The 16,451-nt window shown below is 38.9% G+C and overlaps 1 protein-coding gene across 1 annotated transcript in view; it reads right to left on the bottom strand.

Moving 5' to 3' along the window:
- Positions 1 to 16,451, bottom strand: part of CACNA1D (calcium voltage-gated channel subunit alpha1 D) — a 432,804-nt gene that overhangs the window by 54,789 nt on the left and 361,564 nt on the right. Inside the window, exons 36-41 of the mRNA XM_090022496.1 lie at positions 15,081 to 15,240; positions 13,598 to 13,725; positions 13,390 to 13,486; positions 10,303 to 10,405; positions 9,074 to 9,175; positions 2,426 to 2,556 (exon numbers count right to left, since the gene is read on the bottom strand). Coding sequence (XP_089878622.1) covers positions 2,426 to 2,556; positions 9,074 to 9,175; positions 10,303 to 10,405; positions 13,390 to 13,486; positions 13,598 to 13,725; positions 15,081 to 15,240 — 721 coding nt within the window. The remainder of the gene's footprint in view (positions 1 to 2,425; positions 2,557 to 9,073; positions 9,176 to 10,302; positions 10,406 to 13,389; positions 13,487 to 13,597; positions 13,726 to 15,080; positions 15,241 to 16,451) is intronic.

Raw genomic sequence — 16,451 nt, 5'->3', positions numbered from 1 at the left:
TTTTGCTAGAGAAACTCCCCAAGAAATCATTTCCTGGAGGTGCCATTTGTCAGAATAATTTTTAAAAGTATCTGCTTAATAAGCTACATATGTTCAAGTATGAGTCACAGTCCCAGAGCCATATATGCTTCACACTTCCTACTACACTTTTGCATAGTGCAAACAGGTTTCATGGCAGCAGTACCTTAAATAAATTATGCCATCTAAGAGACACTGGTTATGCATGCATTTTCTTTAAATGGTAGCATTAAAAAACAGTTGGAAAGGCAATCTGGGAAGAAAAGGGGGATCTGGAGAGAGAGGGAGTGAAACAGAATTCACTGAATTCACAGACTATGTGGGTGGAAGGACCACAGTAAAGTCTGGCTTCCTAGCATAGACCATAGATCTTTTCTGAATTAACTGTTACCATTCTAAAAGATACGCCCATCTTCATTTAAAAGTTGTCAGTACCACACAATCCTCCCCATATCCTTTGGTGACTTGTTCCAATGGTTAATCACCCTCACTTTTAAAATTTTACATCTTATGTGAAATTAATATTATGCAAGTCATGATGGTTCAACACCCGCAATCTTTTCCAGGTGCATAGGGTTGAGAAGGAGAGATGGGATCACAGGCTGATTTTTCAAATATGTAGCATTTTTAGAACTACTGATCAAAGCACCAGGAGGAGGTTATTTTTGCTTGTCTGACTGCTTTCTCCTTTCTTCTATCTCCACTATTTGTCATATTTTCTTTTGGGGAATTTTTCAGTTTAAGGGTATTTTTCCGTTTGGCTTAGAGAAGCAGAGTGGAGAACTGTGACACTATGACTTAAAATAATCCGCCCTGCCTCATGCTACCAAATGCCAAGGAACTAGAGAATATCCTATCCACAGAAGTCCATAAACTGTCTTTCCAATGAAAGAAAGAATGCAGAATAAAGAAACAACATTGTTTTGATGAGTGCATATGGATGGAATAAGGGCACACACATGGCAGAGAACAAGCACAATTCCTTGCAATACTTGTCAATTGAACAGCATGCCATTCTCTTCCTCGAAATCTGATAGATTTTTTTAGGATCCGCAGAAAATAAGTGATGTTTTATATACTTGGCTAGTTTGTGAGCCTGGTAATATTAAGATTTCCACTTGAAAGAATTACAGTATCTGAAACAGTCTTGAGGCCACCCCTAACAGGGGACAACAAGTAAGGAATGTTATTGTGTCTTCATGTTCACTGAAAGGAAGGTCTCTGTTTTGTAATCTAGAAATCTTACATGTGAACATTTCTTACTGCAGTGGTAAAAGAGAATCATTTTGCTAGTATCAGGATGCTTACCTTTCCCAGCAGGATAGGAAACGTTAGTGAACTGCAGCTACTGAATTGCATTGTACGGTTCAGTAAATGTGAATACTGGTCTTTCACTCAATAGTAGTTTGCCAGATGAAAGAAAGAGAACAGTGAAGACGTATGTATGGCAAGAAAAAAATTGTTCTGGAAAATATTATTTCATGTTAGTTCCCTTTCTTATCTTAATTCAGTAATGATAGCTGAGATATGAAATAGAGTGACTTATTTAAAGACAGCTGACAGGACTCCCACATTTGAGAGAAATGATCCTTCTCTCCTGTTTTGCATCTCTATAAAGCCCTTCTCTTTATATTAAGACAAATTCTCATCTGTCTCACACAACACCCACTCTCCTGAAGTCAGTGGGTTGCTGAGTATAAGACAGTTCTGAGTTTGGCAAATTTCTCATGATTCTTCTCCAAACACCTTCCTATTTTACCTTTACAATGCCTCCCTGATGTCTTTCACTCTCTGTCCACCCCTGTCCCTGCTGTTTTTATTGTTACTTTGTCTCCATCCCTCAGTGTTTCGTTTTTCTTATTGTATGCAACATGTGAAGTTATGTGATAGCAAATAGGAGGAGATTTCCTCAGTGATTATAAGTGGAAAAGGAAGAGGACAAGCAGCAGTGACAAGGAAGGTTATTCTATCAGATAATTTATCTATTAGAAGATCATATACACTATGAAAATATTTGAGAATTCCTGTGCTATAATACTAGACACAAAAATAACTAAATTGAGAGTTTAAAAAAAACCCTGTAGAGCAAAGATGAGTATTCCCAGCTCAAAAACACCACTTAATTCATCTGATTTTATACTGGCAGCTTTGGTCTCAGATTTCTGCGATCAATCTATTAACCATATGCTATGTAATTTTACCAGAACTTATTTTAGCCACACATGAAGAACATCATTTTGCACTTACCTTTTTATAGATAGAAACATAGAATTATTCTTCAATGAAGGGCCCAAAGTGTCTCAGCTAAATAAAATCCTGGTGATACTGCTCAATCATGAATAATCATCTACCTGCTATTTCAAATAAGCTTACAGAATGGTTAGTTAAAATGTAAAAACAAATTCACCTGTAGGGCAATCGTGGTGTTCTTCGCAGGATATTTCCCCACCAGTCCTTGTTCTTTGCGTTTCTTGAATTTCCTAAAGTAGTCCTGTATCAGGAAGGTGGCATAGAACTTCCCCACGGTTACCTCATCATCTAAATGAACAGACCAGACAGATCTCTCCCAAGTCAGCACATTTCATCAATAGCCTACATACTCACATCTGATTCAGGAAAAAAAAAATGTGATGGGTGCAATAGACACTAGTTCTAGCTTACAGTAAGGCAGCCTACATCTAGCACAAAGCAATTTTTTTAGCAAGCGATCTAGGCCCAAAATTAGAACTGATGAACTAAACTAGTCTTTAATATAGAAGAAAATAGAATATTTTACTAAGTTTCATGAAGGTACCTTTTTATTAAAACCAGAAGCTTGTTCGTAACTGCAAAGGACTAAACTACTGGCTTTGGCTACTTGAAACAAATGTATAAATGAAAGGTACTAGAACTGGCATGCACTTTGATCCAGAAGAGTGACTCACTAAAAAAAGATAATTTCCTGTCTCTAATTTATTCTCCCTCAGTGATTTCCTGTCAAACCAAACATAATTAGCTAACAAATCAAAATCAGGTTATTCCAATTGTACTTCAAACGGGCATGTCTACACATGCTAGCAATAAATTCCGGCACATACCGCACTGGAGTTTATTGCTCCCAGGTACACCATTTGAATGTGTACCTAGAACCTCAGCACGTTGAGCTGGGTCACAGCAGCCCCAGCTGTCAGGAGGTCCAGAGGGTCAGCCTGCCAGCCAATGGCTGCTCTTACCCAGCTCAGTGTGCTGTGGAGGGGCTGGTTGGGGTACAAGGGTGCTTCAGTGTAGGGCTAGCCAGCAGGCAGCCTCTGCACTGAGGCACCCTTGTGCCCCAACCAGCCAGGGCAGCATCTACACATGCGCTGCTGTGCTGTAAAAAACTCTGCTTTTATTAGCTTCCTGTGGCCTAAAAGCACCGCACGTGAAGACACAAGCTGTTTATTGCAGAGCTAATTAGTCTACTCTGCAGTAGACATCTCATGTAGATGTGCCCACTGGCATCTAATCTGTCTGTCTGTTTGTGTCATTCTTGTGTTGGTGCACCATCACCATAGCCTTGGAGTGCCTTAGCCTGAGTTATATATCTATTTACCAAATATTCATTCTGGGTTATGTGTGGTTCCTGCTTAGCCAGAACTGGGAGCAAATCCTGCACTCATCTCTACTTCAGAATTGATTAATTTCTATGAGAGTTTTGTTTCAGCAAGGATTCAGCTCTCAGCTAGCATCTGTACCAGTGATGATGGTGTATCAGGCAAAGCATACTACTTTCTCACAGTAACATCTTGACTCAGATTAGCTGATGGAAGTAAAGATAAGGTTTTAATTTTCTTTACTGAATTATCTATCATTCAAAAATATGCAGGCAAATGATAAGTAGAGTAAACATTAGGAAGTCTTATAGGGTCACTTTGGGGAATCAGCACACTTTACCAATTTCAAATACAAGTGCCTTGCTAAAATACCTAAATCCCATATCCAGGTTTCCAAATCAGCTCCTAATTTTGCACATCTCTTTTCAAAGGCCAGTTTGAGACCCCACTTGTAGAGATTTCATTATTTATTACAAAACTAGGATTTTCTTCTCTTTTTATTTCATATTCTTACTTTTCTGGAGTTACCTGGAGTGAAGTTTCTTGAATTTTTTTTTAATTTGCTACCTACTCCTTCCTTGATTATTTTTAACATACTGATGATGCTAATTACCACAGTGCTATATGTTAAAGGGAACTTTAACATGCTTTAACATATTGTTGGTACCAAAGTTTAGAATTAATTCTATTGTTAGTAGGTCCAATTCTGACAGATGCCACGCTCCTGTAATTTCTGCTGACCTCAGTGTGAAAGACAGGCTCTCTAGATCTGGGTTAATGTGTACAGTTGTGACTGTTGTCAGAGTAACTATAGGAATGTTAAATAACATATCCAGACACTGTGACATACTTAGGTAAAAGGTAAACTGCAAGATGTATAATATACACATTTTAAATACTTCTCTGCCTCTTTTTTAGTCAAGTGTCAACAGTTTTCTCCCTAAGCTAACATACTACCTGAAGTTACAAGATTTAATAATTGTTTATATATAAGCTATTTTGCACTACGATATTTCAGTCTCTAATCAGTTTAGCTAAGCAATATTTTTTCCTTTAAAAATTATTCCAAGCGTAAAGCCCATGCATGACATTTATAAGGGTTTATTGTTTATGTGTTAGTGACATAAATATACTTTCAAGGTATTTTGTGATATGATATACTTAACATTGTTTTAACTTGGTTAAAATGGATTTTCCTTTGACTTTGCTTTACATGTAATGATATGTCCAAGATATCTCACACATTTAACTGGCACTGCATAATTTTCAACATGAAATATTTTGCAACTTTAAGTTTAATTAATTTTCTTATTTTATGCTACTGTTACTGCATATAATATTACATTTTATGGGCCTTTTTTAGCTTCAGTAATAAGTACAGGAAATATTAATTCACTACAATGTTATTTTTAAGAAGCTTTAATTAAACCTACTTCTATTGTTATAACAGCTTCTGTTTCCAAATTACTTCCTTGAATTTTCGACAGATGGCACACAAGACATTAACTTCAGTCCAATACAGCAGACAAGAATCTGGCCTGACATTTTATTTTACATCAAAGGACACACACAAAAAAATATTTCAGTTAATTTGTTTAACGTAGCTCGGTTGGGAGCTCAGTCTGTTCGAGGAAGTCTCTTACACAGAAGCATCACTGAGGCTGCCTTTGCTATGTGCTGACACTCCTCAAAGGTGCTGGGTCCCCTCAACTCCCAATGGATGCAGCAGGAGAAGAGGGGAGCTCAGCATCAGAAAAGAGCTTGTTAGTATACAAGTTCAGTCCCCCAGGCAGAATTTCCCTTCACTGACTCCAACTCTCAACTTAGTTATCTAACCTTTCTGTGAGCCTTTCCTTTAATGTTGCATCTGTAATGTCTCTCAATGCCTATTCAATTGACCATCTGCTGTTTTTGCCACGGATGTTAGAAAGATTTACCATATAAAGTATTTGATCTAACCCTGCCCTCTTTAGCTTAATTAGGAGCATTACTTGGTGTTATATATACCCTTGATTAGCTCCTTAAATAAGTTTTTCCCCATCCTCTGCATTATTTCCTCTCTAATAACTGAACAAAGCTTGAAGGGGAAAAATTATAATGGCTATGGAGAAAACAAGTGAGTAGTTGTAACGCTGCATGGCCACTTCTGTAAGGCAATGGATTGTGCCTGTAAATATGGGTATGTATTCACTTTTTTATGGCAAAAGAGATGAATTCTCAGCTGCCTGATTTGCTTATATAAAAGTGTCTGTGTGTGCTCAGAACTTGAGGACTTGTGCTCCCACAGGCACAGTTATATGCACGGGCAGAAACATATACAACCTGAAGCTGGGCCAAAGGACTCTGCTTTTTAGAAACAAAGGCATAGCTAGAGATGTACAGCTCAGGAAGGTGCCAAGAAAAGTGACAGATTTGTAGTTCCAACCAAACTGAGAGCAAAAGATATCATTACAGGAGAAGAAAAATTTTAGACAAAGTCAAGAAGTATTAGAGAAGACAGAATGAGCTTGCATGCAGAGGATGGGTGGGAAAACTCCATTTTACAAGAAGAGATAAAATGTAGTGGATTTTGTGCATTCCTTTCCCTATACAATGTCCTGTGTAGAGTTAGCTGGCAGAGGGTCTGGGAGGTCAGCCTGTCAGCCCAGGGCTAGCCAGCAGGCTGCCCTACACCGCAGCACCCTTGTGCCCCAGCCAGCCTCGGTCACCATATATATATGTTGGGGTAGAAAAAATAACTCTACCACAGGATAGTACTTGTGTTGGGCAGTATTATCCTATGACAGAATTAATTAGTTTACTTTGGCCTAATAACACTGTATGTGTAGATGGCAGTGCTTTACTGTGGAGCTAATTAGTCAACTCCACAGTAAAGCTCATGTGTAGATGCCCCCACTGACATTCAGAGAATCAATTTGTTTTTAACGTACACCAGCAGCCTAGTATGAGGGTGAGTAAAGCTGTCCTTTCAACCGTCCTTACAGCAGCATTACCCTGGCTACTGTTGTCCCCTGCTTTACATATAGTAAGTTAGGGCAACAGTATAGGGGCACAGCTGGGCACCTGGGGCAGCATTGACATGCAGTTGTCTCTGTAATTGCAACTGCAATCACGTGGTTGCTGGCAGCAGACACTGAATTTTTGCACTCCTACTGTTCAAGTTGGCACCCAGGGTAGTTGACCCATTTAATACTTTCTAGTTTCACCACTGCGTTAGGGTGTTATGGTTTCTAGTTGTGTGTCAGGACTGACTGTGTAACTATACAGGTTAGACAAGGATCTGTATGAGATGATTTGGAGAGGGATGGTCCTGCTTCTTGCATGGGGTAGAAGTAGATGACCTTCAGGGGTCCCTAATCTCTATGAATCTATGACTCAGAATAAAAATAAAGAATAAAACTAGGGAAAATATAATACACTGGCCAATTCAATATTGCAGAGGTAACAGATTTTGAGATACTAAACTTATATTACTGTCACCTTTTACTATTCTATTGAATATTAAGGTTCTGTAAGAACTACTTTACACTGTATATCAACTACTTTACATTCATTTAGTATATACTAATATGCTTCATGAATGAAAAATATTTACTTCTTTCAGTAGGTTATGATATAATCAGTTACTTTCTTTCCCTTCTGGTGTAAGTTGTATCAACTAGATTTGATAAGGAAACAAATCAGTGGCAACTATAAGATGTGACTAATCTTGTTAAATAACTTGAAAAAGGACTTGCCCACCTGCTTTTCTTTATACTTTACTGAATTTCTCTAGTTTCAGTGATGGTCCAGATTTTCAGCCTCCTAACTGATTTGAAGAACTGAATTTTCAAAAGAAGTATTATGGAACTAGCGATGGATTTTAGTATAACTGAAAGTCAATATACAATTTATAGTCAGCAATGAAATGAGACTGAAGTTAAACAGTGAACTAAGGTGGAATTGTGTAAGATTAATTCTAAGAATATAATCTTTAAATGTTTTCTGTAAGATTAATTTAGGCAGGCACAGCTAGCTATTCTGAAGCATGCATCTGTATTTCAATAAAAAACATAGGGGAATAAAATTGGCAAGAGGCAACACTAATTCCATGCCACCACCCTAAAACAGAATTGCTTCAGAATATTCTGAAAGACTGATAGTTGAAAGGAACAGAGGCTGCAGAAAAAGCTCAAGCACATAGTTACAACAATTACAAAGCGATTCATCTATGCCATGCAAGCACTCAGGTGTAAGGCTAAAAGAACAAAGTAGAACACAAAAAGTTGTTTTAAATGTGCAGTATCAGTTCCCCTTTTGATAGTCAGATTGTTGAAATTTTTGTCATCATCCCCACTTTTAGCTGGCAGCCACTACACCAATAACAAGTGGCTCCCTCCAGCAACAAAGCTAATGCTGCTGCTTGGATCATGGTGAAGAGCAGTGCAGCCAACATGCTCTCTCTCTCCTAGAGACTGAGAACGTCACCTTCAGAGAGGGATCAGCCACCACCACCATCAGGCCTGGGTTCTTGAGTCTGCTTCCAAACCTAAGTCTGATCTGTCTTGAAAGCTGCAGTAACACTATAAAAGTACAATAAACTACAAAAAATACCGGACGATTACAATGGAACTGTGTGCTGGACGTCTGAATATATTATTGGTGTGGATGATATCGTGCGACAGATCCTGCACCTTTAAAACTTGAAAAAGCAAGAACAAACAGTCACCTGAATCTATGCTACAGTATATTACTTTATAGGTATATATTGAAAAAGAAAAGCAAAATATATATATATGATTATATATATATATATAGATATAAAATAGTAAAAGATTTGACAAGTCATTTTACAGTACGTAAGAACAAGTAATATATGTGCCTTGTAGTTCTTCCCAACGTACTGAATTCAGTAGAATTTAAAAATCTATATGCTTTGATCTGTAATCCCATCTCAGTTATTTAGGTGTAAATTTGGACTAACTCCACTAATCTGCAGACAGTGGAATTACTTGGGATTTACATTCATGTCACTGAGAGTAGAATTTAGTCTTTTGCCTTTACACATTTGGCAAAAAGTTATTTTTTAACCTGGAAACAGAAATTTTTTCATTCCCCCTCAAAAATATTTAAAGAATAAAAAATTAGAAACAAAAATCCAATGTTCAGTGTTAGCTTAATTAGTACAAAATATGCTATTTCTCTTGATAAGTCTATGGAAATCAATTTTATGGCTAAGATATATTTTGCAAGCAAGCAAATTAACATAAAAATATTAGTTGTATTTTTCCTTTTAATCAAAGAATACTTTTCTTATCTAGTTTTATATTATCTAACATAACAAACTCTAAAGTTCTGTATATTTATTTTGGCATTCAATTGTGCTCTCAGTTACATCAGAGTTCCAAAGTCTCACTCAATATTTCTATAAAACTTACTGTTTTCTTAACATGTGTAAAATCTAATGTGCAAAAATAGTTTATTGTAAATTTTATATTACTCACCACCAGCTGGAGGAACAACTTGATCAAGGAGTTTCATGCTGGTTTTCTTCCAGATTTTCTTTATAACTGCTCTAAGTTCTTCATTTGCTTGCTCTAGATTCCCTGCCGAGAGACAGGTACAATGATTATGTTATCTGAAACTTAGAAAAGCAGGAATGGGCAATTACATTTCAGTTAACATTGCAATGAAAGATTTTTTAGGTCTTACATTAAACTGCTTACTAAAAATAAAATAAAATAAAATAAAATAAAGAGGCACTCAAAGGTATAAAATTCTCTAGTTGGAATCCAGAAGAAAACAAAGAGGTGTAGCTATTTACTTTGATTTATGTAAAAGCAGGAAAAGAATGTACAGGGAAAAGGATATTTTATTGGCTAGCATAAATACTTATTACAGCTGCATGGGCTGGCTGGGGGAGCAGGATCATTACACTGGATCAAGAAAGAAGGGAGAAAAGGCTAAAGGGTTGTCTGTTTTTACGGACTTATGGAAGTTGGCTTCTAAGGCAGTTACCAAACTAGTACTTATTAAGGAGAGCAGAGAAGAGCAGTTGGATCCAACTTGCTTCTACTGCACAGTAGAAAGATCTCAGAAAGACCACAACAGATCAGAAAGTTTTTGACACTATGGATTCCTACTTGAAATCTTGCGGTTCATCTTGTAAATCATATTAACAATACTTATATTCAGCAATTCTCAAAGGTGGGAGGCACCTGGTTGAGGAACTTACTCAGTCTTATGAGAAGGGAAGAACCACCAGAGTGAAACAAGTAAAAATTAATAAAATAAGTAGAAAAAATGAGAAGAAATAAGAAGCCAGGAAACTTCAAGAACACAAAGTAATGTTGTTAAACACAAATCACTACACCTTCAAACTAATGTCTTCTTCTAATGCCAGCTAGTAAAAACCTGCTAAGCACATTTGGACTCAGCCTCCACAGCATATACCAAATACTTTTTTTCTCACCAACTATGGATCTGAAATTATCTCTAAGGTTTCATGAACCTCTGCCTCAACTTTATCTGCCTTCAGTCTCCCATTCAGTCTCAAATCCTCAAAACAAGAACAGAACACGAGGGCCACCCAGCTTAGGGAAAAGCAAGCTAAGTACAGGATCCATTTTGTGGTGTCTTGCAGAAGGAGTTATGTGAAATGTTATCCCTCTGCAACTTTCTTCTCACAACACATCTTAATTCATGCAGTAATATTTTCACAACATGATCTCACCTTCTGTTTTGATCTTCAGAGCTGTCCTCACCAAAGCAAATAATGTAGCATTGAACATGACTGTTCCATCGCTGTTTAGTGGCATGTTCATGGCTACTAACCTCTGTAAATGGAAAATAGAATCATTTATATTGTTTTTAATTCATTCTTGTGGAAAATATGCAGTGTGTCTTCATTTATCTCAAAAAGCTGACATGCATAAAGGAACAACACCTGACAAGGGACACAGAAAAAAAAATCACACCTGTTAGCTTACGCAAAGACTTTAAGAGAGCAAGTATATCTGAAATCAACAATATATTTCAACTACAAAAAATACGTATCTGATACATTTTGTATCTGATGTAACTAGATTCTTCCAGAAAGCTAAGACTGTTCAGTACTTTTCAAAATTTCTTTACAAAGTTTATTGTATTTACTGAATTCTAATATGAGGGTTTTTCCCCCCATTTAACATGGCAGGAAATGCCCTTCATCTTAGAATCAAATGGGGGGGTGGGGCACTGGTGGCCACTGTGGTTTGGGCTCCAATCCCTATCCAGGATTAGGGCCGTAGCCGCAGCTGCTGCATGCCTATTCCCTTCCCCAGCCCGGTCATCTCTGCACCTGCAGCCTCTGCTCCCCAACCCACCTCTCTCAACCTTTCCTTGCTTTCCTGCATTCCACACATTCAGGTATTTAAGTAAATTAGCCTAACTAGGCTACGATGTAGCAATTATCACTACTTTGATCCAGTAAATGCCACCTAATTCAACTGGCTCTGCTTTAGAGTAATCATCTAAAAACAGAGTCCCTGGCTCTGCTTTAGTGTAATCATCATTTAAATTTTTTAACAAGTAATCAGAGCAGTTCCATAGCGATCTCTCCTGATAACGGTATTTCATCTATCAGGATTCTTTTTCCTAATCTGAGGTCTCCTCTATTCTACTGCAAGACTGTGACATCTTATTACCTAATGCAAGTGGATTGAATGGGGGCGCAGCATTTTACCCTGGGTTCTATCACAGACCTGTCATGTGACATTGGACACTCCATTTGAGCACTTCAGCTTTGCCACCTGTGGAATGGGTGTGGGCTATTACACAGTCTTCAGGGATACTGTGAGGCTTATTTGCTTAAAGGAGTTGATCACATCCTTACTGACATCAGACTACCATTACCACCACTGTTACATAACCATTTCAAAACCCGCAAATAAAATTAAACTATCATAATTCTCCTTGTCTCTTTTGTGTTACTTGGTGTGCATTTGTACACAGGTGGCATATCCTTCATATAACAAATGCCTATACTTATACTCTATTATCTCGGCTGAGCCTCATATCATCTTTGTCACCTTTCTCTGAATTCCCCTGAATGCATTATGCTTATTGTTTATTATTATGTACCATACTGTACAGCGTTCAATACTTTCCGTTATTATTTCACATTTAGCCACATTCCTATGCTCTAGATGTGCTGTAACATCCCTGGAACTTGAATCTGAAGGATACTGTATTAAAATACATTTATGCAATAAAATATTTTGTCTCTGGACATGAAGAGCAACTAGGAAGGATCTGGAGCTCAGAAGTGTGTCATTACAACACATATCTCCCAGTGCTGTTGCTGGAGAGATGCATTTTATGAACCAATACTTGCTTCAAGCTGTTTCTAAAATAAGAGAACCCGACCCTGATGGTCAGTTAGGCTAGGGACAGAAGTTGCACATACACTGATATAAGTGATCGGAACTCAGTTCAGATGTATAACACAACAGAAGTTCGGTGCACATACACCACTTTCAAAATGGCCCAAGCCAGTTTAAAATAATCCTGAATGAAGTATCAGAATTAACTGATTTAGGTTCAATTGCTTTATTGAACTTCTGCCCCAGGTTCCTTCCAGATTCAAGTTAACTCACAGTCCCCCAGCAACCCAGGATGCTTTGAACTTCCCCCACAAACCCTCCCTGCCCAAGCTGACTGCTCCAGCTGAGAAGGGAGGCATGTTCCAGCATCCCTCCCGCCCCCTCCCCAGCTTCTGGCCTGGGTCACTGCAGGCATGTGGCTGCATTTCCAGAATCAAAAGTGAATGTCTGTTCACTTGCTTATTGGTCCAATCTACAACCTGCAAAGATTGAATCGATTCAGTCTTGAACTTTTTGACTACCTGTACCTCGCCTCAGACTTCACACTGGGTCCACATGACTGTTTCTATGCAAATATTAACAAATAAATTTTAAGAATCTCTGTGGGTTGAGAAGAATTCTATATAGAGAGGAAAAACCTGCTCCAGGGCAATTTTCCATTCCTTAATCAACAAACCAGTTTTTGCCTTTATATGTAGATCTGAGTGGAGGACTGAGTGCAGGATATCTGAGAAGTTTGCCTTATGATGTATTGTGAAGAGTGAGGCCATTGTTATCATGTGCAGAAACTTGAAATTTACCAAAATAATTCAGGTTTTTTGTAAATCTGATGTCTCTGTTCAGACAGAATATGAGGCATTACAGGAAGAGATTGTTGTAATATAAATATAAGGCTACTTGCAACCTCTGAGTTAAAAAATAAACTGTAAGTAGGTTAAATATTTTTCTCATTATTTTGGCAAGTGTCCTTTTAAGAAGACTATTAAAGTTCAAGAGACACCATCAAGTATGTAAAGTAAATGGTTAGGTATCCCAAATGACACAACTTAAGCTTTACTGAAAAAAAACATATTGGTATGCAGTTCTTTAGTAAAATTATGTCTTAACCAGCTTCTTGGAAATGCACATAAATATGGCAACATCAAATATGGCAACAATAATAACACTAATAATACATTTATACACCAACTTCTTTAACTGTGAACCCTATGAAGAGCTTTATATTCATGGAACATGATGGAAATAAATTTACCAAAACAACCAAAACTGACTGCAATGGGATGATTGACCTCTCACAAAACTGGAGTAACTCGGAGTTGAAGAAGAGCTCATATATAACATGATCTTTTCCCCTTTGCAACAGAATTGGACAGGGCTACCAAAGTAATACAGAGCAAGTCTTCAGAAACATAGCAAAAGTAAAGAAAAACTACAAAGGGAAGTAATGTGAAACCTACCTTGCATGCCACTCGATGGGGACATAACTTGCCAAAGCCAAGTGGAGGCTGAATACGACGCAACAATGTAACTACATCAAGATGCTTTATTCTGCCCCTAGAATAAATACACTTCTTTTGTCATCTCTGTATGTGTCTCTGAAGACAATGCCAAGTTTCACTTTTATTATTTATTAGGCATATTTAACAAGGAAATGGTGGGACTTACTTTGCTTCAGGATCATACTCAGACCATATCCTTTTGAATTCATCCAAATGATGAGGTCCCAGAATAGACCAGTCACGTGTCAAATAATCAAAATTGTCCATGATGACTGCCACAAACAAGTTGATAATCTAAAATGCAATTCAAAACATGTTTGCTTTCACTCTGCTGATATATAAACCTATATGAAAATAATTAACTTCAAGCAAGGTTAGAATTCAAACTGGTAGAATAATGTAAGTGGATGTTAGATTTGATAAATTGATTGTTTCATGGATATATTCATACACATATTCACACATACATATATATAAACATACATAAAAATATCTTATGACCATAAAAAATGAATAATTGGTAGTCTGAGGAATATTCATAAGGATGTGATGCTGACATTTGGTATTCAGGGTTTTTATCAAATACCACAATCACATAATTTTGGTTTGTTCCCCAAGTGAATGAACAGAGTTGTGCAGAGGCCATTAAAAAGTCAAATGCACATATTAATATAGAAAAGATATATACAACATAGATCTTAGCAAACAATTAATGTGATAATGCATCAAAATGATTGAAATTAAGAATACTGCACATATTCTGTTGACATAAATGATGATACAAAACAGAAAATGTTATTAGAAATCCATGCTGTTTGCAGTATATAGAGCTGTTAAGCCCCAAGATCAAGGGAACAGAGGATAAAACAAATCATTTTAATTCAGTGATCAACAAAGCAAAGATCTCTGTGTGCATGTCTACGCAAGATGCTATGTTGCCGCAGTGATGACCTACAGCAATGTAGCTTGTTGCTGTGGCGACGTAGTGTCAGTAGATACAAACAGTGATGCTGGTGCTACTGTGCAGTAGGGTCAGAAACAACCCGTGCAGAGCCAGGACTGCGCAGTACTGGCGGTTACTGCTAAAGCAAGTACTGAATGACTGCACAATTACAACTGCACAGTTGGGCGCATGTATAGATGACAGTATATTTCAAATATTTCAGAACAAGTCTGACATATGAAAGAAGATTACAGCTTATATTTTACACTTCACAATTTGAACACATCACTCAGACCACTATGGAAGATTTGGACAGCTGCCAAAATGTTAGTAGGTTTAAACAGATCCAAATTGGATCTTAGCCATAGTATTCATTAATATTTAGCAGTAGTATGCAATCACTTTTACTGAAATGGTAACTGAAGGCTGCAGTAAACCAAAAGCCTGTTCACTTTTGTAAAATTGTAAACATCATTATTGTACATATGATTAGACCAAAATCAGGGGTACACCAAGCTGGAGTAACTGTATGCACATGAGCAGCTCCTGGTGGAATTTAGTTTCTAGTTCAAACTACGGGATCTAGAACTACTTATGAAAAATGTACCTTTGAAAATGGACTATTGATCTGATAGTTTATTGTTAGTTTCTTGTCAAGTCAAAATGCTAAAACGTTTTTCTGTTTGTAAATACAAACTGAACTCACCAAAAATGCACAGAGCATATAAAAACTGATGAAATAAATAATGGCAAAATTGCTTCCACATGTGTATTCTTCCCCTGGATTATAATCAGATTCTGGATCACAGCGCTTTCCAGGTAGACAGGCCAGCATAATTTCCTGCCATGCTTCCCCAGTTGCACACCTTCATTAGAGCACAAATAAGACAAGATAAATCTATTATTATCAAAAATGAGTTCTTAAGACCTAAGATCTGACAATATACTTGGAGTTATACAGCCACAACAGTTGAAGGGACGTGGAAAAGTCTTCAAAACATGAACTAAAACAGGGGTGGGCAAAATACGGCCCGTGGGCTGGATGCGGCCCACCAGGCCATTTTATCCATCCCATGGGGCCCCTAAAAATTTAGAAAATTAATATTTATCTGCCTCTGGCTGCCTGTCAAAGATGATAGGAGCCAGGGGCAGTAGGACCCAAAGGAAGCCATGGCAAAAGCCTACAACAGCAAGGCCTACCTGGCCCAGTTCCTGCCTGCCTGCCTGCACCCAAGCAGGAGAGTTGGGTAAGGGGAGGGGAGGCAGGGGGCAATTGTCCCAGTCCTCAGGGCCAGGCCAGCTCTTGCTGAGTCTGGTCTGGCCATGCAGCCAGGAACCATCTAGTGCAGAGTGGCCAGTGGGCAAGCCACCCTGGCTCTCCCCTGCTTCCCGCCACCAGGCTACACTCTGAGTGGCTCTGCCAGCCCCACAGAGCTCATCCCAGTGGCAGAAAGCAGCAGGAGAGGCAGTGGCACAGCTGCTCCAAGCACAGCCCTGGCTCTAAGTGGAGCCCTGGCCAGTGGCTCTCCACTGCCTCCCACCACCAGCCTCAGCTCTGTGGGGCTGTGGAGCCTCCAGCTGCTGTGCTGTGCTCACTAGCGCTGTGCTCGGAGCCAGGGCTGTGCTCTAAGCAGCTCTGCCAGCCCCATGGAACTCTCAGCAGTGGGAAAGCTAGAGGCGGAGCCACTCGTAGCGCAGCCCTGGTGAGCACAGCCTGATGCTGGAGGCTCCACAGCCCCACAGAGCTAAACCTAGCAGTGGGAGGTGGCAGAAAGCCACTGGCCAGGGCTGCATTCGGAGCAGCTCCGCTACTGGCTCTCCTGTTGCCTTCTGCCACCAGGCAGAGCTCCATGGAGCTAGCAGAGCCACTTGGAGCACAGCCTGGCAGCTGGAAGTTCCACACCCCCAAGGAGCTGAATCTGGCAGCTGGAGGTGGCAGGAGGCAGGGGAGAGCCACTGGCCAGGGCTGTACTCGGACCCAGGGCTGTGCTTGGAGTGGCTCCGCTACTGTCTCTCCAGCACCTCCTGCCACCAGGCTCAGCTCCATGGGGCTGTGGAGCCTCCAGCTGCTGGGCTG

The sequence above is a fragment of the Crocodylus siamensis genome, chromosome 11, assembly GCF_052110815.1.
Source record: "Crocodylus siamensis isolate JL-2025a chromosome 11, ASM5211081v1, whole genome shotgun sequence".
Taxonomy (NCBI): Eukaryota; Metazoa; Chordata; order Crocodylia; family Crocodylidae; genus Crocodylus; species Crocodylus siamensis.
Note: the sequence above shows the minus strand (reverse complement) of the source record. Positions and strands in the feature narration are given on the sequence as shown.